The sequence below is a fragment of the Ovis canadensis genome, chromosome 17 (genome assembly GCF_042477335.2).
Source record: "Ovis canadensis isolate MfBH-ARS-UI-01 breed Bighorn chromosome 17, ARS-UI_OviCan_v2, whole genome shotgun sequence".
Lineage (NCBI taxonomy): Eukaryota > Metazoa > Chordata > Mammalia > Artiodactyla > Bovidae > Ovis > Ovis canadensis.
Genome location: NC_091261.1, coordinates 23,773,219 through 23,795,626, shown reverse-complemented (window position 1 = coordinate 23,795,626; position 22,408 = coordinate 23,773,219). Strand labels below are relative to the sequence as shown.

The window sequence follows — 22,408 nt, the reverse complement described above, 5'->3', positions numbered from 1 at the left end:
AAGCTTTTTAGGCTACAAGCACTCATTTTAATGACTGCCTTCAGCCCCCTAATATTGCCAAACATGCCTATTTTTTCTATTCCTAAAAACTTTTGGAGTCCTGCAGAAAAAAAAAAAAAAAGCTCTAAAATATCCATACATCTTCATTTTTTAAATTGTAATTGCTAGGAATTCTTAGATGCCAAAAAATTGTGTGTGTGCCTAGTCGCTTCATTCGTGTCCCGCTCTTTGTGACCCCATGCACTGTAGCCCACCAGGCTCCTCTGTCCATGGGATTCTCCAGGCAAGAATACTGGAGTGGGTTGTCACTTCCTTCTCCAGGGCATCTTCTCCACCCAGAGATCAATCCCGTGTCTCTCACGTCTGCACTGCAGGCGGATTCTCTACTACTGAGCCACCAGGGAAGCCTCACCAAAATATTGGTGTAATGTAATTACATTTTTAATCAATGAATCTTGATCGTGATAAAGTTTCTTAACCATGTTTAATGTGTTCCCTTTGGTTCAAAACTGGTTATTTTGTTTTCTCACAGGTGTATGTTTTCTTAGAAAGTCGGCGACCTTTCTGTCTGAGTGACTTAAAAGTAAAATTTCCATAGAAAGGAAGAGACATGCTTTGTAAGCTACAAAATCGGTTGATTTTATCCCAGTGCTGATTTTCAACCAAAATGCACTTTTGATTTTGTCTTTTGGTACAGACCTCTGATGCCTGAGGAATGCAGGGCCGTGGTCCAGCCCACCCAGACACTAACATCTGAGTGCTCCCGGCTCTGTCGGAATGGCTACTGCACTCCTACCGGAACGTGCTGCTGCAGTCCTGGCTGGGAAGGGGACTTCTGTAGAATCGGTTAGTATTTCTGTTGTCCCTGGGAAAGAGAGGGCATGGGACAAGCTTTAGGAGCTCAAGACCTTAACGTTAGTTATTTTTTCTAGAATGATCGAATGTTCAAAGCTGTAGCCATTTACTGGAAAATAGAGTGACCATATGATCCAACATGCCATTTCTAAGTATTTATCCAAAGTAAGTGAAAAAAGGACTTCAAAGAGATATTTCTACTTGTACACCCATGTTTATAGCAACATATTCACAGTAGCCAAAATATGGAAACAATGTAAGTGGCTGTCAATGGATAAAGAAGATGTTTATATATATATACACACACACACACACATATACCATATATGTGACTGTTATTCAGCCGTGTAGGAAATCTTGCCATTCTTGACAACACGGAGATAGACTTTGAGTACAGTATCTTAAGTGAAAAAGCCAGACAGTAGATACATACTACATGATATCACGTATATGTGGAATTTGTTTTTTTAAACATCACACTCATAAAAACAGAAAAGTGTTTGCCAGGGGCTAGGGGTGGGGGAAATAGGGAGTGGCTGATAAGAGGGTATGAACTTTTCAGCTATAACATGAAAAGGGGAAATTCCCCAGAGGTCCAGTGCTTAGGACTACAAGCTTCCTGGGTGCCCAGGTTCGATCCCTGCTCCAGGAACTAAGATCCCACAAATCGAGAGGTACAGTCCCCCCACAGAAAAAGGTGAATAAGATAAAACTGTAGCCATTTACAGTAACAGTAATGCTCAGCTTATTTATGAATTTATACATGAAGACTTTGCCATTTTCCTAATGTAAATAATTCATTTATGTAAGTTAGTTATAAAGACGATAGACTTCTCTCACAAAATCAAAAGTGAAAACAGCCCAACTGGATCATCCTTGGGGGCTTTCAGTCCCGGATTTGAGAGTTCAGACCTGTAGACTCACTGGAAAAGACCTTGATGCTGGGAAAGATTGAAGACAGGAGAAAAGAGGGTGACAGAGGATGAGATGGTTGGATGGCATCATCGACTCCATGGACGTGAGTCTGAGCAGACTCCTGGAGATTAGTGAAGGACCAGGAAGCCTTGTGTGCTGTAGTCCATGGGGTTGCAAAGAATCAGACACAGATGAGCGACTGAACACCACCACCAATGACCTGTGTGTACAGAGTCCCTTTCTGAGCACCAGAAGTTTTCAGACACTCCATATAGGCCCTCCCTCGATTTGTTGCTTGCCTTCCTGCTGCAGTGCACTAAAATAGGGGATTCAGTTGGTGTTTTTATAGGAAAGGGGAAAATGCAGTTATCTAGAGTCATTTTATGAGATTTTCTTCATTCTTTTTGCCACTCCCTTGTCAACCATCAGCTAGGTGTACAGCCACTCAGAGAGCAAAGGAGTTTCATTCCAGGGTTATTCTATCCTTTAACTTGTGACTTCCACAAATACACACAGTTGTCTTTAAATTCTTCCTGTTGTGAAGACAGTTAGATTAATTTAGATACCTAGAGTTTAAGATGCGTATGTTGAAAGAACGTTTTCAATAACCAGCATATACGTGTTATTTACAAAAGATTTCAAACATTAAAGTCTCTCTTGCTGATAAAATTCTAAGTCCCATGTTAATATTTAAAAGTATCAATCATTCATGAAGCCCATCTCTCTTTATTCTAAACATGTATTTGTTTCAAAATACTATAGCCATACATTGCTTACTTTATATATTGTCAAAATAAAGTAGACAGTATTTAAAGTCACAGTATCCATTTTAAGCTTAAATTACTTCAGCACTAATAATATTATGTGACTGATTGATACCATGGTTACATATGTAGGAAAAAGGTATCATAATTGAAACAACAGAAATAAAATAATTACATTATTTAAAACAAATATTCATATTCTATATTTTTTCATTAGTTGGCCAAAAAATGAGGATCAGTGTTTAAATGCAATAATATTCTAATTCCTGATGATATCTCTTCCCCCTGCTTCCTCTGATGCTTGATAATATCTTTTCTCTCGACTTCTTTTACCTGGTGTCCATTCTGTCTTATCCCTTACTTATATTTTGCTTATATTTGACTCTTAGGTCACCTTAAGTCATTGGATAAGAAAAATTTTTTGAGTGCCTGCTAGTAACAGTATGTTAAGCTGAGGATAAACATAATTTTGAATATAGGTGGCTTCATAAATATCATATGTGATAATAATGTATGATATAAGTGAAATAATAATATATGATATATGATAATATGATATAAATGAAATTTATATTTTCATAAAGTATTTTTTCATCTTTTCATTAAATCAGTTTAAATACTTTGAATATATAAGATTAAACCAGAATCATTTTATTAAAGTAATATACATTTTTGGGTATTTTTGACCCAACCAAGAACTTTATTCATATACTCACATAGTTTGCTCATCTCCCACAAATTTAAAAAACTATTGTAGTCTATTTTCTCCGTGTCGTTTCTTTCCCATATACCAGCCACAGACCCCCAGATTTTTATTATGCATTGGAAAACGTCTGGAGAAGGAAATGGCAATCCACTCCAGCACTCTCACCTGGAAAATCCCATGGACGGAGGAGCCTGATAGGCTACAGTCCATGGGGTCGCAAAGAGTCGGACACGACTGAGCAACTTCACTTGGAAAAGGTTAAAAGAACTGTCCCTGAGAAGTATAAGAATATGTATTCAAGGAATTTGATTCTATCTACAGTGGCTGCACACCCCAGATTCATCCTGTCAGTAAGAGACTAAGTTATAGGCTCAATTTTATGTCTCCGCCTCATTTTAACAGTAAATCTTTACATTCCCTATCTATATTGTAGTGGTAAACATTCTTTTCTGAGGCAGTCCTGTGCTGGAGAGTACCCTGAAAAGAATTGCTCAAAATATCTTTCACTGGGCGACCTTACTACCCCCAAGAAAGGGCTTCAAGGTGTAATCAGAAATGATACGTATACCATGCACCCCCTGGGAACAAGGAAAGGGAAGAATCCAAGGGAATCCACATAATGGATCCTACCTCCAACCAAAATAAAAAACTAACCATTTCTTGCTGTTACACTGTTGATGTTCCAGCCTCTGGGTCTTTCTCTCTGGCCACGGCCTTCCCACCTTGAGGTCCTAGCCAGGAGGAATGGAAACCAGAGGTACTTGGAAGACTTTCTGTTGGAGATGCCCTAGGGAAACGGAAGTTTTAAAGAACTGAAATTCTTGTTTCGATGTTGTTCAGTCACTAAGTCATGTCCAGCTCTTTGCGACCTGCATGGACTGCTTCACTCCAGGCTTCCCTGTCCTTTACTGTCTCCGAGAGCTTGGTCAAACTCATGTCCTCTGAGTTGGTGATGCCATCCAACCATCTCGTCCTCTATTGTTCCCTTCTCCTCCTGCCTTCAATCTTTCCCAGCGTCAGGGTCCTTGTTTTACATAAAGTCAATTCTATAATGGATTGAAATTGTTTCCCATGATCTGGGTGATCCGCTTCTCTGGAAATATCTCCCACTGGATGCTGCATTCTGGCCCCAAAATAATTGAAAGTCCAAAATCTTTCTTTGTATTTATTAGCTTTGGGGTCATTTTGGGACTGCTCTTCTCTTTCCCTCCCTTCCCTTACTCATCAAATATTTATTGGCCTCATATTCAGTGCCGTTTCTGACCTACAGAATGGAACATGATTGTATTGCTCTTTTTTTTCTTCCAGCAAAATGTGAGCCAGCATGTTGCCACGGTGGTGTCTGTGTTAGACCCAACAAGTGCCTCTGTAAAAAAGGATATCTTGGTGCTCAGTGTGAACAAGTGGACAGAAACCTCCGCAGAGTGACCAGGGCAGGTATTCTTGATCAGATCATTGACATGACATCTTATTTGCTGGATCTAACAAGTTACATTGTATAGTTTCTAGGACTGTTTGACTATTCCTTTCCAGTGGGCATTTATTTTTTTATCCTGTCATTAAAAAGAACAACTGTTATCTTGCTACACACTCCTGTGATTTCATTTTCTTTGATTAATTTAAAAGTCATTTCCAGAAATGTGCAGGTCGTGTGTGTATATTGGCATGTTTGTTCACATATGCACATATACACACACACTCAAAACCCCTATGCGTGTGGTTGCATATCAGATGGGTTTTAAAAATATGTATTTCCTTGCGTGGAGTAATTTCCCCGGAAATTCCATTGTAAATTGGTAACGGCATTTTTATGTCACCAGAAGAGATTATTCGACTTTCCAGGAATTTTCTGTCTGTAATCACTGAAGTCTACTTCAATGGAGTTTTAAAACATTACTGTGCAATCTGATGGATTGAATTTTAAAAGGCCATATTTTTATATTAATATTAAAGGACTGTAATATGAGAGAATGTTTCAGCCCTGATTAATTTCTAAGTGGGCAATGGTATAAAATTGTAATCTGCATTTTTATCAATGTATCCAATTATAGAATGTTAACGCACTTACCTTTTTATTGGCAGAGAAATCTGGTTACTCTAGCTTAATTTCAAGATAGTTTTCAAGTGTGTTCTAATTAAATCATAACAGCATATTCTAAAACAAATCTTCCTAAAAGGTCTGCTTTTATTGTATAGTTTATTTAACAATAGGCACTGGGTTTGTGTTACATATTTATATTTTTTATTTTATTTTTATAATATAGACATCACCTAGATGAAACACCTTTACCCTGTCCTGTAAAATACTAAAGTTACATTTTTCACCAACTTAATTGGAAAGAAGGGGAGTGAGAAAGCAAACAGTCTTTAATGTGCTGTGGATCTAATCTAGCAATGTATCCTTGTGCCAACATGTAATCATTAACAATGGATGAAAAAGCAAGAAAACAGCCACTCATTATAAAATTCCAGCATTAAACATTCGTAAAATGCTTTTCACCATAGCAAGCCTGTCAGAGTATATGTGATTAGAATGTTGTGGGTTTCACACTGAGTCAAACCTCACTGGAAAAAGAGTTCACTCGTTTTGAACAAATCTTGCCTATGTAAGCTGTCACTTGTACGAATTTTTAACATGTTCATTCTTGCCAAATATGACTTTTAATGTGTACATTCCTTCAGAACTCAATGAAAATCCTCTCTGGTTCATGTATGAATAAATACCCTGTAAATGTTCTTTTGGGTTTTTCAAGAAATGCCATGTTCTAACTTAAACTGCAGAAACTCAGGTAGACGCTTCTCTTCGTGGTTTTTGAAGTCAGCCTGCCATGTTTGGATTATAAAGAATTATCAGGGCATTTTGCACCACTGAAGAAACATCGACTCATGACACGTGGGCCCCCACTTTCGGTTGCCCTTCTTTAACATCTGTTCCTCCAGAGTCTAAATTGTAGAGCAGGGCAGATTGTACAACACAGATGGACTTCCCAAACCTACTCCTTACCTTTAAGAACAGGAGTGTCGATTTAAAAAATAAACAAAAGCTTGCAACTCATATTTGTTTATTGTTGGAAAGCGAGAGATTTGCAACGAAAGCACAGTGAGAAACCACCAAGTAGAAAGTTTGGTTAAGTACCCTGTTCTTGTCTGCCATATATGATTGCTTAAGTTTCAAGTGACCTCATGCCCAATGGAAATGGGTTGACAAGTCTTGGTTCAGTGCTTAGTGAACAATAGCCTGCATTAAAAAGTGCATGCATAATTTTGCACAATTTAGATTTCAATGGACAGTCTATTCAAAGACATCTCAGGATTAAATGAGCATGGAGACCAAATTGCCCTCTTACCCCAGAAAAGGGGTGGTCCCTTCTAGTCACACGAACACTTCATTGGCCCAGCAGTGTGGCAAATCTCGGAGTGAACCCTGCCGTAGCCCGCATCTGTAGGTTAATAGCAGTCTTTTGTCCCTGTGGCTTTCTCTTCATAGCCCTTTTACTGAATTCCATCACAGAAAGTTTTACAATTAAAAAAAAAAATGTCCTGACAACCATTTTTGTAAATGGACCCTACCATCTCCTCATCTCTTATTCAACGTGGGTGACATTCACAAAATGTGAGCTTCTTGTGAGGGAGCCAGCTGTCTAAACCTGTCAAATCGTGCAGTTTTATTACATTCTCCTGTTCATAGTTTCACTGAAAACAATAAGGATACTGCCATATATTCAGCCAAATTAAAAAAAAAAAACACAAAACAGCAGTTTTTCTGACATCTTGAATCTTTCCGTCTTTTCCGAAAGAAACTTTATAAAAGAAGAGATGTTCTATTGCCGTTAGTTCTCCTATTGAAAAATATCTAGATTAAATTGACCAGACCCAGCTTTTTCTTAGATAGTCGTTTCCCAAGTGAAAGAGTTTCAAATGACTTAGAAAAACATATGTACCCCAGGTATCATTGCCTTTTCTATGGGGAGTCATTAGAATAAAAGATCAAAATTTTCTAAAAAGAAAACAGATCCACTGACATTAAACCCCAGCAAAGACAGTCATTGGAATCATTTCTTTCTGTTCCTAGGAAAGAAGTAAATAGCAAAGGCAGATTAAGACCTATATATTTTAAACTAAGTGATCATTTCAAAAAACACGTTTGACCTTTCTTTTCAAGTAGATTTTAAATAGATATGTGACTGAGAATGATCTTAAATAATTCATGATGAGAGGCAAGTAGGAATTGGTTAAAAAGTATGAGCTAGGGAAAAATAATTGTTTCATCACATGAATGGCAATATCTACTCAGTAAAAAAGCACATAATCAAAATGAAAGAAAATGTCCTCTGTATGAAATAGATATGGGAGATAAAGATACAATAAACATAAAAATGTAAATTATTTTTCCTTTTTTTCCATTCTAGAGCTTAAGCTTTGGGGATCAATTTAACGTAAAATGCTATGATGGTAGTTATAAAGAGTTGGGGCAAATATTTTCACTGCTTCTAACAAACTGTCATTCTGGTTGATAGAACTTCGTTTCCTTGCTAGTTATTTGAGGTAATAAGAAGACAAATGAGTTTACACATCATTAAAGTGCAAAGAAAGGAAGATTTAAGAAACTTGAATAATGATAAAAAGGGCTTCCATTTATAGCTTTCTTTTTGGAATTTCCCTTCAATATGACTATTGTAAAATATATCTTTTATTTTATCATAAAGAATACTCAGAAGTTTTCTCAGATTAATGACTATCTCCTAAAGAGCAGCAAAGAAACCTACACATACAACTTAAATAGAAAGCCATTCTCCTTTTCATTTGTATATTTAAGAGTAAGCACTTCTCTATTTATTTATTTGAAAATAATTACATAATACTGTACTAACAATTTTTAACAATTTTGTAATATTGTTTTTATCTCCAAATCATAAACTAAAAAGAAATCTACTAGGTTTAGGATCTTAGGTTGGATGCTGCATCTAGGGTCTTTCAAATTACACGTTAATTTAAACTGTATTAGTTTCTTTTAGTTTTGAAACATAAAAACTAAGACTAAATTTTTAAGAGGAAAAATAAGGTATATTATAGGCATTTATATTTGGCTGCTCAATAAATTAAAGTTTCTGAGCATCTCTATAGAATGTTACCTATGATATCTTTCTCTCTCTTGTTTCTTCCCCCACTGCCGTACATCCCTTTTCTTGTTAATCTCTCTCATCTCTGTTTCTATTGATTTTGACTGAACAGACATGTCCTCAGGACACTAATGAAGATATCCTAGAGCAGGTTGCTATTGATTTTGCCTGAAAAATTCCTCTCCTAGTACCACATTTGTTCAAACTCTAAATCATAAAGAACAGTAGACAGTTATAAACCGAGTAGACTGACCTATTGCAGTCATTGAAAGAAGTGACAAAAAGTGTGCATGACTCCCAGCCTAGATGCCCCAGCTCAGCGGGGGTTCCGTCTTGGATGCTAGAAAGAATGTCCCCAGTCCAACAGTGTGAGTTAACAATAAGGAAAGATAGAGACTATTTCCTTTTCAAATAACAACCATCTCTATGGATGGTTAAATAATCTTAAGCAAGACTATCCCAAATCTGTGAGGAAAAAATTAAATAGTCCCTCAGTGGAGACTTCAGAATCTTTTGACCCCACCCTTGGAATGAAACATGAACTTGGAAAGAACTCAGACCAAAGTTCCATGCCTTGAAAATGTACCCATTTCTTTATTACCTCCAAGAAGTTAGTGGGCCTGTTGTGACTATAGAAAATACCTCTAGCAAGTTTCTCATTAGAATATCCTAGATAAATATATTCTATCTTAACCTTCTTTCTCTTTATCACACAAACACAAATTAGTCATACCTCTTATAATTAGTATGATACAGAGAAGGTGAGAAATCTAATAATAGAAGCATTTTGATATTAAAAATATTGAAAACATGACCATAAAACTTGCCGGACATTAATCCTAACCAGTTGCAACACTTCTTCCTCTTAATAGCCACTCATAAGTTTTGAAAATTGTCTTAAAATAACTGTTTTGGGGAGTACAGTGTATCAGGAGAGCATGAAAAAGTATTGTGCTATTTTCTTCTCAATCATAGTGATTATTTCCCTAGTGACTATGAAGAGATTTACTTATTTATCAGATGAACTCTTTTGATTCTTCATTAAATGTGAGCCCAAGATACACCCAAAAAAAAGATACATTCCTTGTTTTGTATAGGTCATCTACAAGTTGATTGAAAGCAATAAAAAATAATGACCCCTTCTATTAACATAAACCCTAAGCTTAAAACTTGTCACTGCTTTTAACAACAACAAAAAAACGATGCCAACTCAATATGAGTTCTCATGTACATCACAGAGTCAAACATCACATTTTAGTCAGGGTATCTTTTTGCACACGTAGATTTTATATTACTTATACACAAGCAAATTAATATAAATGTTTGGTCAGTTATTTCAGTTAACTATAATCTTTCAAGTTAAAAAATTTTTAACTTAAAAAGAGTTTTAACACAAGATAAAAAAATAATATTAACAGAGATAGGAAATTCATAATGGCTAAATAGAAAATAAGCTTTGTCTTCACAGTTAGAAACTAACTCTTGTACGTTTCCCTTTGCACTAAAAAATAACTAGCCAAGAGTTTCCATTCACATGAACAATGTGTGATCAGATTTGGTACAGTCTATGCCCAAAAGTGTGTTGGGTATTTCTTCACCTTATGTTCTTAAAATCAGAAACATGATTTTCATAGAATAAATTAGGAGTTTATGTATAGTAGAACTTAATACTATTAACACATTAATACATTCCATTCATAATACTATTATTGAGAAATCAAACTGACAACCTTATATCAGGTATTTCCCACATCTCATTCAATTCATAGGACATTTTTGGACTTGCATTTCACCAAGAACTATGGAGTAACAAGATAAATGATACTGAGGTTCTATGAGATTTTTGGGGTTCATTCCCTAGGACATGCTAAAGAAGTCTAAAAGAAACCCAGCTAAAAAAAATTTGAAAATTTATCAAATCATTATAATTAATAAGCATAAAAGAAATTGGTAAGGAAACCATGTCTTTCCTGGCTTTATCTGTGATTCTTTTGTCCAGTTTTAAAGAATGGTTAACTTTATCTTTTAACTTTAGAATGGCTAAAGTGTTCTAAGTTTTGGTTTTCCTAGCTGTTCATTTTCCTTTAGATTTTTGACAATTAAGGCAGTTTGTCCATAACCTTACTCACAGAAGATACTTTGCTTGGATTTCTGTTAATAAGAGGCAGAAGACTGTGGGAACCAGTAACAAAAGCAGGTACACATTTAAGAAAGCAAGTTAATATATGTACTAGTTGTTTTCTATAAATGTTCTTTGGAAAAGTAACACGCACAGTCATCGGCTTAGATAATCCTTCTATATTTGCATTAATTTGACTTAACTTTACCAAGTTATTATTAGTTCTTTTTGATTGATCTTCTATTATTCAGCCATCCATCCATTCATTAATTTAACAAAGATTTATTGAAGTGCCCAGCACAATTTATGTACTATAGAGAAGGCAAGAATGTCTATCATGGGAGACTGTAAGTCCAATGGGTGCATTTGAAGCAGAAGACAGTAATTGCACCCAACTGCTCTAATTCAGTTCAACATCAGAATCCAGCAGTAATAGTACAGATGGCCTAAAATACATCTGTGTGTATCTGTATGTGTGCACACACCCATGTATATATATTTATCTATCTGTACAAACACTACATATGTATACACACTATCTATGTAATATATAATATATGTATAATGCATATAAATTCTAACAAGTGTATTTGTGTTATCTTTAAAATAGAACAATTGTATCTTGAAGTGATAAATGCAGAGAATTGGTTTTTATTGTTGATCTGTGGATTTAATGATTTTTAGGTGAAAAGGATGTTTAAGTGTATAATTTCTTTTCTTAATTTAATATATTTATGTAAATGCATGCCTGAAATTTGGTTAGATTGGCTGTGTTTTGTGTCCTTTAACATGATCAAATGTATTAAACTTTATCTTATGATCTAATGTACATGTGCGATTTTAAAATTATTTTTTATTTTAGAATTTTTAAAGCTTTTCTTAAGTATCCATATTGAGTACATAAACACTAATTTTTAAATATTCTATACTCAAACTACTTGTTCAAACTATTCTTGTCTTTTTTCACTTTTCATGTTCTATTTTCAAAATTTTACTCCCCAAAATATATGGCAATGTTAAGGGTCAGTTTCATTGGGTACAAATATTGACTTAAATTTATAAGTTGTAAATGACTTAGATCTGATCCTTTCAAAAAAGTAAAAAATTAATAAGTGAAGAGTGCAAAAGAGCAGTCAAGAGTCCTGAGAGAAAGAAGCACGTAGAAGAGGAGAGACGTGGAAAAAAGGCGATTGCAGATACCGTAAAACCTCGTTGACCTGGCCATTTGGTTTCCAGTCAGTTGTATCAAGAGTATTTGTACAAGGTCAGCTATGCTATTTTGAACATGAATTTTAAATCTGCCAGTATTCTTTAGAAGAGCAAAATGCTTTCATCTCGATCTCCTTTCTTCCTAAACAAATACATCCCTGACTGGCAGGTAAAGCTATTTCCCTAGAAGAGAAGATTGTTCTGAGAAGAAAATGTGTTACAGGTGCTTATTCCCAGACAGAGTCCTCAAACTCAGATTACTCTCCAGAAGTGTTAAGTTAGGCAAAGAAACTCCATGAAAAGCATCCCTTAGCTCATTCCTCAGTGGCCCATGCATGCTAAGTCACTTTGATTGTGTCCAGCTCTTTGTGACCCCACGGACTGTAGCCTACCAGGCTCCTCTGTCCATGGGCTTTCCCAGGCAAGAATACTGGAGTGGGTTGCCATGCCCTCCTCCAGGGGATCTTCCCGACCCAGGGTTTGAACCTGCATCTCTATGTCTCCTGCATTGGCAGGTGGTTCTTTACCAGGAACCCCACCTGGGAAGCCCCCTCAGTGGCCCAGGAAGCACAGAAGGTCTCTTTCCCTCTAGCCACTGCCCTTCCAGTTTTGAGACTCTGTCCCTGAGGTTTAGCCCTTAATCATGATCTGTTTTCTGCACATGCCTGGTCTCTCCAACCAGATTATAAATCTCCCAAGGATATATCTTCTACTTAGAATCCCTGACAGACCTAGAGCAGCTCCTACCTACTTGCCATGAGGAAGATAATAATAATAGGTATATAACAGCCTAAAGATGGAAGTGGTTCTTTTCCTGATGTTAACCATATCTCTGGGTTTCTTCATGTCCCTTGATTGCCTTCTTCTCTGCCGTCAACAGTGTCATTAATTCCCTGCATTAAATTCCCTTGGTCATAAATATACTAGGAGCAGTTTCTGTTTTCCTTTTTTAGACCCTGATCCTGTGGTGAAGACTTCGTGCTACCAATGCAGGGGACTCAGGTTTGATCCCTGCTCAGGGAACTAAGGTCCCACATGTTGTGCAACACGGCCAAAAGATGGAAAATAAATACATGATACACATGTTAGTAAGACTTAGACACAGATGAGAAAAGAGATCACAGGTGGCATTACAAAGGAACACGATGCGATCTCCTTTAGGAGAATACCTTAAGAAACCACTGCCTAGAATCCCAGCATGATCACAGCAACATACAATCAGAGGGATCCTACCTTCAAAGTAAGAGATCCTTACTTACCGCCTAAGTAATTGCAGGGTTATGTGTGGAAATGGAAAAGGCCATTGTTCCCCTAGTTGTCACTAAGAGATCTCATAGCTCACCTTTGTACTATTAAACCTATCAGCTTCCGATTTGTCCAGGAGTTGGACGACTAATATGAGAGAGAGTTCTCTGAACTTGCTTCTTTACATTCATGTTTTTTTTCTTTTTTTGAATTTCATTTTAGACTAATGTATTAATTCCAATGGAAGTATAGCTTAAAATAGCAACTACACGATCTCATCAGAAAAAAATACATATTTTCCCCTATTTGAAGGTCTGAAAGGGTCTCTCTGGAGATTAAATTCTACCAGCATTTAAAGAAATGAAAGGATCAAAGGAAGAAAAATAATTTAGATACAATATTTCTTTGATATTTTCATAATTTGATTTATGCTTGATTACTCGATGATAGTTTCTATGATTAAAACAATTTAAAATTGGGAAAGTAGGGGACTGGGAGAGGGGGAGAGAAGCCTGAGTAGCACTTGACTATAAAACTCATTCTTCTTGGGATTACGCCCACATCAGGAACTGCTTGAGCTCACTTTTGTAATTTAATAAGACGTCATCAGATATTTGATGACATATTTGACATATTTATAGCCCTATAATTAAAACTACTTGATGCAAAATCCATGTGCTTCATGTAAAGCAATTTAGATTATCATAGACACTGTTCTGTGATCTACAGCTTCCAAAAGTTGTGTATGCTGGGTGTGCTGGCAGGAATTCTCGGCTTCGGCTGTGAGATGGGGTTCCCAGGTTTCTATTTCCAACTAGTCAGCCGAGTAATGCTAGGTAAGTCACTCACTGCCTTAGGACTCAGTTTCCTTATGTGTAAATTGAGAGACAAGTTCCTATCAGCTCTAACAGGGATTATCATTAGACATTCCTAATCCCAGGATCCATGTGAATTGCAGGTTAGAAATTGCGCATCTTAGATAGTTTATTAACTACTCCGCTGCATTTTGTGGCAGCTAAATGACTAGAAAAGACACTCAGTTTTTTCCCAGTCTTCCAGCCACTTCTGCCCTCTATGGCTCTTTGTTGCTTTCGCTGGGTTCTCCGAATCACTTTTTCCTGTTCCTCCCATCCTGGCATGATTTACTCTTGAATAATCCTTTCATGTCTCCTGCAGCTCCCTCTCTTCTGATTTCTAAAGCACTCTCTGATCTGCTTTCCAGGTGGCGCTAGTGATAAAGAACCCTCCTGCCAATGCAGGAGATGTAGGAGACCCAGGTTTGATCCCTGGGTTGGGAAGATCTCCTGGAGAAGGGAATGGCAAACCACTCCAGTATTCTTGCCTGAAGAATCCCATGGACAGAGGAGTCTGGCGGGCTACAGTCCATGGGGTTGCAAAGAGTCAGACACAACTGAGTGACTGCCACACACACTGGTCTGTGGCCACCATTTTCTTCTTGCTGAAGAACCCACTGTCACAAGGAGGCTGCCACTCCTTCCAGGGCCCTCGATGACTAGTTTTGCTCCTGTTAGAAACGTAATGATCTCTTCCAGGAACTGTGTTCCCAAGAGCACTGCTGTAGGCACCCTACCTGAGTGATAGATACCATATTCTGAGCAGATACAACAGTACAAATGCCTGAAACATCATCTAAAAAGGTGGACAAGTCATGGTACAGAAGAAAGAGTAACCATGTAATGTCCACTAGGGTTGCCCTTACAAATTCGTGGCTTAATCACCAAAAGTGTTTATTATCTCATAATTCTAGAGACTAGAAGCCTGAAATCAAGGTACTGGCAGAGTTGGTTCCTCAGAGAGGGCTGGGAGGGAAGGTTTTGTTCCCTCTCCTTGGCTTGTAGACACTGTGGGTCTTATACAAATTTCCCCCCCTTTTTTTTCATAAGCACACAAGTCCTATTGGATTAGGACTCACTCTAATGACCTTGTTTTAACTTGATTACCTCTGTAAAGGCCCTAACTTCAAACAAGAACACTTTCTGAAGTATAGGAGCTTAGAACTCCAACATAGGCATTTTGAAAGGAGACATGATTCAGTTTATAACACCTTGCCCCAGAAATGGCATCAGAAGCACTGATGTCTCATCTTCGGTGTCTAAAGCAATGTTTCGCAAACTTTAGCGTGCCTCTAGTTTTCTGGGGACACAGAGTCTGGGGGTGCCTGAGATTCTGTACCTCTAACAAACTCCCAAGTGATGCTAATGCTGGTTCCTGGACCACATTTTGAAGCACAAGGATCTAGAGGATGGTTTCAAGGGCAGAATGTGCTGTCATCTCCGACTTTTAATGACCCCATGAGCTGTAGCCCACCAGGCCATGGGATTCACCAGGCAAGAATACTGGAGTGGGTTACCATTTCCTTCTCCAAGGATAGAATAGTAATAACGCAAAAACTTGGTGGGAAAATGGCTTTCTGTCACCAAAACGGAAACAGTCATATGTCATGTATCTTCATTCCAGGCTTGAGTTAGTTGAGTAGAATATACACACAACACAGGGTACGCATTTGTACCTGGCAGTCAGGTATCCCCATCATGCTGGAGCTGTTGTGGTTGCTGTTGTTACTATAGCCAATGTGATTTTCAGCAACAGTATCATAATGACACAAACAAGCACAATATTTTTATGTACTTTGCAATTCATCAATCTGTTCAAAATAAATTGGGTTGTAAAAGCAATACGCACCATAAATAAAGTATACGCTAGTTTTAAGCTCTGTCAATCGTGCCAAGATGGTATGCAGTCATCACAAAACTGTGGACGATTTCTGTCAAGAGAAAACATTTAAAAAGGAAAATATCACTGTGAGCAGATAGATTTAAGTGAAGATATAACCACTGACAAAATAGAAAACGAATTCTATGTTGTGTTGAATTTTCATAGCTGAAGTTTTGTACCTGTATCTTAAAGCCAAGATATAATCATATTGCTTAGAGTTGCAAACATGTCTAGAATTCTGTCCCAAATACCTTGGATGTACCTTTTAATGCTGTTTGCTAATGAATAATACTTACCGCCTGATTCAGACATTTATGTAATTTGACAGCAAGGCTCCTCAATGGAACGTCCCGTGATAGCAATGTACTATATGTGCACTGTCCAATATGGTAGTCTTGAGCTACATTTGGCCCTCGAGCACTTGAAATGGGGCTGGTATGAATGTTTAATTTCATTTGTTGCTGTTGAGTCTCTAAGATGTGTCCAACTCTTTGCAATTCCATGTACTGCAGCACGCCAGGCTCCCCTGTCCTTCACCATCTGCCAGAGTTTGCTCAAACTCATGTCCATTGAGTTGGTGATGCTATCTAACCATCTCATCCTCTGCCACCTCCTTCTTTTGCCTTCAATCTTGCCCAGCATCAGGGTCTTAATTTTAATTAAATTTAAATTTCAGTCGCCATTATAAAAGTAAGGTGTCCTTTTATATTGGCTACTTTAAAAACCAGAGCTAAAGGCAGTTCAGAGAGTTCAGTTAAAACATTTCAGTGATGTGTTTGTGTGATTATCCTTTATACATAATTCACACTGAAATGTTTCACATTCCCTTTAGCTTTGTTCTGTTTTGACCCTGTAGCTTATTCCAAATAGTACACTGTATATACTCTTTGCTCTGAAATTTTTTACATTGTCCTTTGACCAAAACCAATAAAGCTCTTAACTCTAGGTAGAGTTATATAGTACAGTCAAAATCAATCTCATGCATATGTGGAAACTACCCTCTGTGATTGTGTGTATGCACATCTCTTGAGAGTAAACAAGTGAAGCAGTGAGATTTCCCTGGTAGTCGAGTGGTTAAAACTCTGTGCTTCCACTGCAGGGGCCACAGGTTCGATCCCTAGTCTGGGAACTAAAATCCTGCATGCTGCGTGGTACAGCCCCAGATTTTTTTTTAATGAAAAAAAAAGTGAAGAAGTAGCACTAGACAAATAGAATTTTTGGTGGAGAGAAGTGCTGGTTGACACTTCTCGTGTGCCAAACTGTCCTTTGTATGAGAGAAGGTACAATCAGGAGGAACTGAGGGCGTAGAGAACCACCATGTGCCTTAACATTTAGTTCCAGAAAATTCTCCTGGAAGAGAATAAGCTAAAAGAAACAATATTTGGTGAGAGAAAATCAAATCCATCAAGCTGATCTATAAGATTCAGCTCTGACAATTTGACCACAACAAGACACCACCAGGAGGGGTAAGTGACAAGGTGCAACCAATGGGAGGGCTAGAGAGAGAGTGAGGAAATGCTCTCTCCCTGCGTACAAGGGGACACAAAAGGCAGAAATTAGCAGTGATTCAGCTGCACTAAGTGGAAGTAGGGGAGGGGCAGGTAACGGTAATAATATCTAACACTTAACACAGGGCTGTGTTCCAGATGCCTCTTTCTAAATATTGTCCCAAACTGTGAAGAGTCCAAGATTTCTTGTTTTAAATTTTGGTTTCATATTGGAGTGTAGTTGATTAGCTGTTACTATACAAGCATCTTTGATAAGATAGTTTAGAACATTCTGCTAGGACTGCAGAGATCAAACTAGTCAATCCTAAAAGAAATCCAAATATTCATTGGAAGGACTGATGCTAAAGCTCCAACACTTTGGCCATTTGATGCAAAGAGCTGACTCATTGGAAAAGACCCTGATGCTGGGAAGGATTGAAGGCAGGAGGAAAAGGGGGCGACAGAGGATGAGATGATTGGATGGCCTCATCGACTCAATGGACATGAGTTTGAGCAAACTCTGGGAGATAGTGAAGGACAGGGAAGCTGGGCGTGTTGCAGTCCATGGGATCACAAAGAGTCTGACACAACTTAGTCTACAAAACAACAAAATTCTGCTTATCAGAGGTGCAGAAACATACAAGGCCTATGGAGACTTGTCACCCAACGAGCACTTAACGTATATTGACTCATCAACCTTCTCAACCATGTGAGGTAGGTACTGTTATACCGTTTTATAAGCGAAATGGAAACCTACAGAGTTCTCACAGCTTTGAGTGGTAGAGTAAGGATTTGAACTCAACAATCGGCTCTGGAGCCGCAGGGTCCAACGGAGAGGTTATGTGAGCCACATGCATCATCGAAAATGTTCTAGTGGCCACATTAAAAAAGTAAAAAGAAACAGGTGAAAATAATTTTAGTAATATATTTTATGTAGTTCCACATACCCAGAATATGATCATTTCAACATGTAACTGAGATATGAATTATTGTTGTTTATTAATGCAACGTTAATAAATACATTCCTTTTTTTATATAGAGTCCTTGAAAACCAGTGTATATGCTATACTTATGGCACATCTTCATTCAGACACAGAATTTTTAAATCTTTTTTCTATTTTTACTGAAAGAATAGTTAATTAACAACATTGTGTTAGCTTCATGTGTACAGTAAAATCATTCAGTTTGTGGCTCAGACAGTAAAGAATCTGCCTGACATGTGGGAGAACCGAGTTCAGTCCCTGGGTTGGGAAGATCCCCTGGAGAAGGAAATGGCAACCCACTCCAGTATTCTTGCCTGAGAAATCCCATAGACAGAGGAGCCTGGCAGGCTATAGCCTATGGGGTCGCAAAGAGTCAGGCTAAATGACTAATACTTACATATAAATTTTATATAGAGAGACCCAAAATTTTTAACGAAAAAACTTGACAATTGAAAAAGTAGAGTCACACCCCCAAGCTATTCCAAACACTTTAAAGCTTTCCAATAATCAACTATCAGAGTTTAAAAGTCAACTAGTTAGAATGAAACATATTAAATATCCATTTTTTCCATCACACCAGCCACATTTCAAGGGCTCTTAACCATCTCTAGCCAGTGGCTGCTGTTTTGGACAGAATAAAGCCTGTGCAATAACCTTTGGGCTCTCCTGCCTCACAATAAGTGCATTAAAAATGTAGAGAATTTTCCTTAATCCCTTGCTCTTCTATTTTAATTGTTTAAAGGGATCGCCACTGGTTGCTGTGATGCCTGACCTGCAGGGCTGCTGGGAAGAATGAGGAGAAGCCAGTTCAGGGTGCTGGGTCAGAGCTCAGGCTCATGGTCGGAAGGACCTTGCCTGATCCCTGCTCTATCGCTTCCTGTCGCTTCTCAGTGGGGTAAGCATAAGTGTATTTCCCTACCTCCCGAACCCCAGTTTCTTCAATTTTTTTTCTTTAGCTGCATGGCATGTGGGATCTTAACTCCCTGATCAGGGATTGAACCCACGCTGCTTGTATTGCAGCACAGAATCTTAACCAGTGGAGCACCAGGGAAGTGCTCCAATTTCTTCATCTTTAAAGTACATCAAGAATATTACCTCTAAGGATTCAAAGAAGCCTTCATGTAAGTGTCCCAGCACGATGCTTGGCACATAGCTCATGCTAGGTGTCAGTTACTATTTGGTAACTGGACTAAATTTCATGCAAGAGATTCAAAAAGAAAAGGTTTAATTTTTGCATCATGTCAAGATACCCTTTTGCTTCCTGGAGAGAGGCCCTGCTCACTTAGCCATGCAGCCCAATGTCCCCCTCTAGTGCCCAAAACCTTGAACAGCAGGCATCACCAAGGCGAACCACCAGAACATCAAACCTCCAAAAGGAGGCGCTCATTTCTCCAACCTCAGATGCTGTGTCTAAGGAGTACCCTGTCTTTCAGGCCAGTGCTTCTCACACCTTAATATCCTTTCTTACCAGGTGTCTGGGGAATCTTGGGAAAATCAATTTGTGGTTCATTAAGTATGAAGTGGAGCCCAACAGTCTGCACTGCTAATCAGCTCCCAGGTCATTCCAATGTTGCCACAGATCGCTCTCTAACAAACTATTAGGAAATTTTATTTATCTTTCCAACTCCTTCCAGAAGGGACCTCAAACTGTTAGACTAAGGAATTACAGGATTAAGCTAAACGTTGCCTTCTTTTCCTAGTGGACATGAGTAAGAGGAAAAGCCCTAAGTGGGTACTGAAGTTGAAATACATGTAAATTTGAAGGATGCCCTCAAAGAGAGCAACAGCATTCTCTCAGGAAGAACCTCGGCCATAGGATATGGGGCAGATGGGCCAAGACAGTCATTCTGATATCCCTTTGACCTCAGAATGTAACTCAAGGTCCTGTGCTAGTCTAACTGCACATCTGTGAATCAACAATGACTATGTAAATTAACCAGGCTTTCCAGGTAGCACTAGTGCTAAGAAATCAGCAGCCAGTGCAGGAAATGCAAGAGACATGGGTTCAGTCCCTGAGTTGGGAAGATCTTCTGGAGGAGGGCATGAAAACCCACTCCAGTACTCAGGCCTGGAGAACCCCATGGACAGAGGAGTCTGGTGGGCTGCTGTCCCAGGGTTGCAAAGAATTGGACACGATTTAGCAACTCAGCATGTAAATTAATCTGCACTCATAGTTCAAGGGCCAAGATAATTTGGACTGGATTATGACACAGTGGTGGGGTTGCAGGGCCAGCAGTGAAAACTGAGTGTGAATCTCAGAAGTCACTGACCAGTGTTCTTTCATTCAACAGACACCAGAAGGCTAGCATTTGCAAGAAATCATCGTCTCTTATGTAGATCACCGGAGAAGGCAATGGCACCCCACTCCAGTACTCTCGCCTGGAAAGTCCGATGGACGGAGGTGCCTGGTGGGCTGCAGTCCATGGGGTCGCTGAGGGTCGGACTCAACTGAGCGACTTCACTTTCACTTTTCACTTTCATACATTGGAGAAGGAAATGGAACCCACTCCAATGTTCTTGCCTGGAGAATCCCAGGGACACAGGAGCCTGGTGGGCTGCCATTTATGGGGTCGCACAGAGTCGGACATGACTGAAGTGACTTAGCAGCAGCAGCAGCAGGTAGATCATATTTGATAAAATGGACACAAGGATAACGATAACTACCACAGTTTTGCCAACGTCAAATGAGATGACATAGTGAAAGTGCTATGTGTGAAAATGGTGTTTCAAGGATGCAAAATCAATTTACTGGCAGTCTAATAGACCAAGCTGACCAGCTATCTCCTTGGCATAACAGACCATGTCATTGTTTCAGTAGTAAACAGAAAGGGGGAAAGAGGGCTTGGAGTTTATTGCAATTTGCCTATCCAGATTTTTTTTTTAAGTTTTTTTTTTTAATGTGAACCATTTTTAAAGCCAACTGAATTTGTTGCAATATTGCTTCTGGTTTAGGTGTTGGTATTTTGGCTGCCAGGCGTGTGGGATCTTAGCTCCCTGACCAGGGATCAAACCTCATTCCCTACATTGGAAGGCAAAGTCTCAACCACTGCAGTGCCAGGAAAGTCTTGTCTATCCTTTAAAAAAAAAAAAAAAACTGATTAAGATTACAATGACCTAATCACTCCAGATTTCTAGGTATTTGGGTTGCCTCCCACAACGTGACTCCCAAGTTAATAATAATATTTATTTTCATCTTATTTCCAAACATTTATTTCTGATGATGAGTTTCATACACTACAGTGAAAGCATGTTTTGTTGGTAAGTTTGCTCATTATCTAGCTGGACTCACGACGTTACCAACTTTGGTAAAAAGAGAGTTCACAGGGTTTTTCAAAGGCATGCTGACTACAACACAGCCATTGTGGAGGGCCTATGCATTTCCCTCACGATGCAAATGGAACATCATTCTGGACATGGACTTGTATTCATTATCTACTTTCCACCCCTACCTCATCATGGATGCATGTGAAGACCGGCCTCTATACTCTCTTGTCTTCTTTTTTTTTAAATGAACGTTTATTGGAGAATAGTTGCTTTACAGTGTTGCGTTAGTATCTGCTATGCAGCAACGTGAATCAGCTATACATATAACCCCTCCTTTTTGGATTTCCTTCTCATTTAGGTCACCACAGCGCACTGAGTAGAGTTCCCTGAGCTATGCAGCTGATTCTCATTAGTTACTTTTGTATACATTTTAGCGTGCACATGTCAATCCCAATCTCCCTGTCCAGGCGTTTGTTCTCTATGTCTAAGTCTCTAGTTCTGCTTTGCAAATAAGATCATCTCTACCGTCTTTCTAGACTCAACATGTATGCCTCCATATATGATATTTGTTTTTCTCTTTAAATGGCAACCCACTCCAGTACTCTTGCCTGGAAAATCCCATGGACGGAAGAGCTATGGGGTCGCAAAGAGTTGGACATGACTGAGCAACTTCACTTATGACTTACTTCATATATTCGCTTGTTCCATTGTGAGAAATGACTATCTCTTAGAATTTTGCTTTAGTGTTTCACCTCTGCTTGTTTTCACTTAGGAACTCATAGTGATTTATTTTCCCTAATGAGTTCTCTCTACAAAATTAGATTTCAAAAAAAGATTCATATCAATGTGCCATACTGACTACAAGTATAAAGGGAGTAAGGGAAGTTTGATTACCCGAGTTTGAGAAAAAACAAACCCACCTCTACATTTCTATAATGAGAGAAAAATCAAAGAATGAAAACGGAGGGAAGGAGGAGGGACAAACTGAGACGTTTCCTTCTTACA

The 22,408-nt window shown here is 38.5% G+C and overlaps 1 protein-coding gene and 1 long non-coding RNA gene across 4 annotated transcripts in view; both read left to right on the top strand.

The window, feature by feature from the left end:
- HHIP (hedgehog interacting protein) overlaps window positions 1–5,976 on the top strand; it is a 110,930-nt gene extending 104,954 nt beyond the window's left edge. The window contains exons 12-14 of one of the 2 annotated variants that reach the window (XM_069556790.1): window positions 698–846; window positions 4,549–4,677; window positions 5,505–5,976. In XM_069556790.1, the coding sequence (XP_069412891.1) occupies window positions 698–846; window positions 4,549–4,677; window positions 5,505–5,515 (289 nt within the window). In that variant the 3' untranslated portion in view covers window positions 5,516–5,976. Of the gene's footprint in view, window positions 1–697; window positions 847–4,548; window positions 5,212–5,504 lie in introns of those variants that run through there. The other variant, XM_069556789.1, reaches the window with a different exon arrangement.
- Window positions 5,977–17,510: 11,534 nt separating this feature from the next.
- On the top strand, window positions 17,511–21,668 carry LOC138422193 (uncharacterized). Of its 2 annotated transcripts, XR_011249788.1 has the most exons (3): window positions 17,511–17,870; window positions 18,882–19,034; window positions 20,431–21,668. It is a non-coding gene; the product is annotated as an uncharacterized lncRNA (long non-coding RNA). The 2 variants fall into 2 exon arrangements; XR_011249787.1 differs by lacking the exon at window positions 17,511–17,870 and having other exon boundaries at window positions 18,135–19,034.
- Window positions 21,669–22,408: the final 740 nt, after the last annotated feature.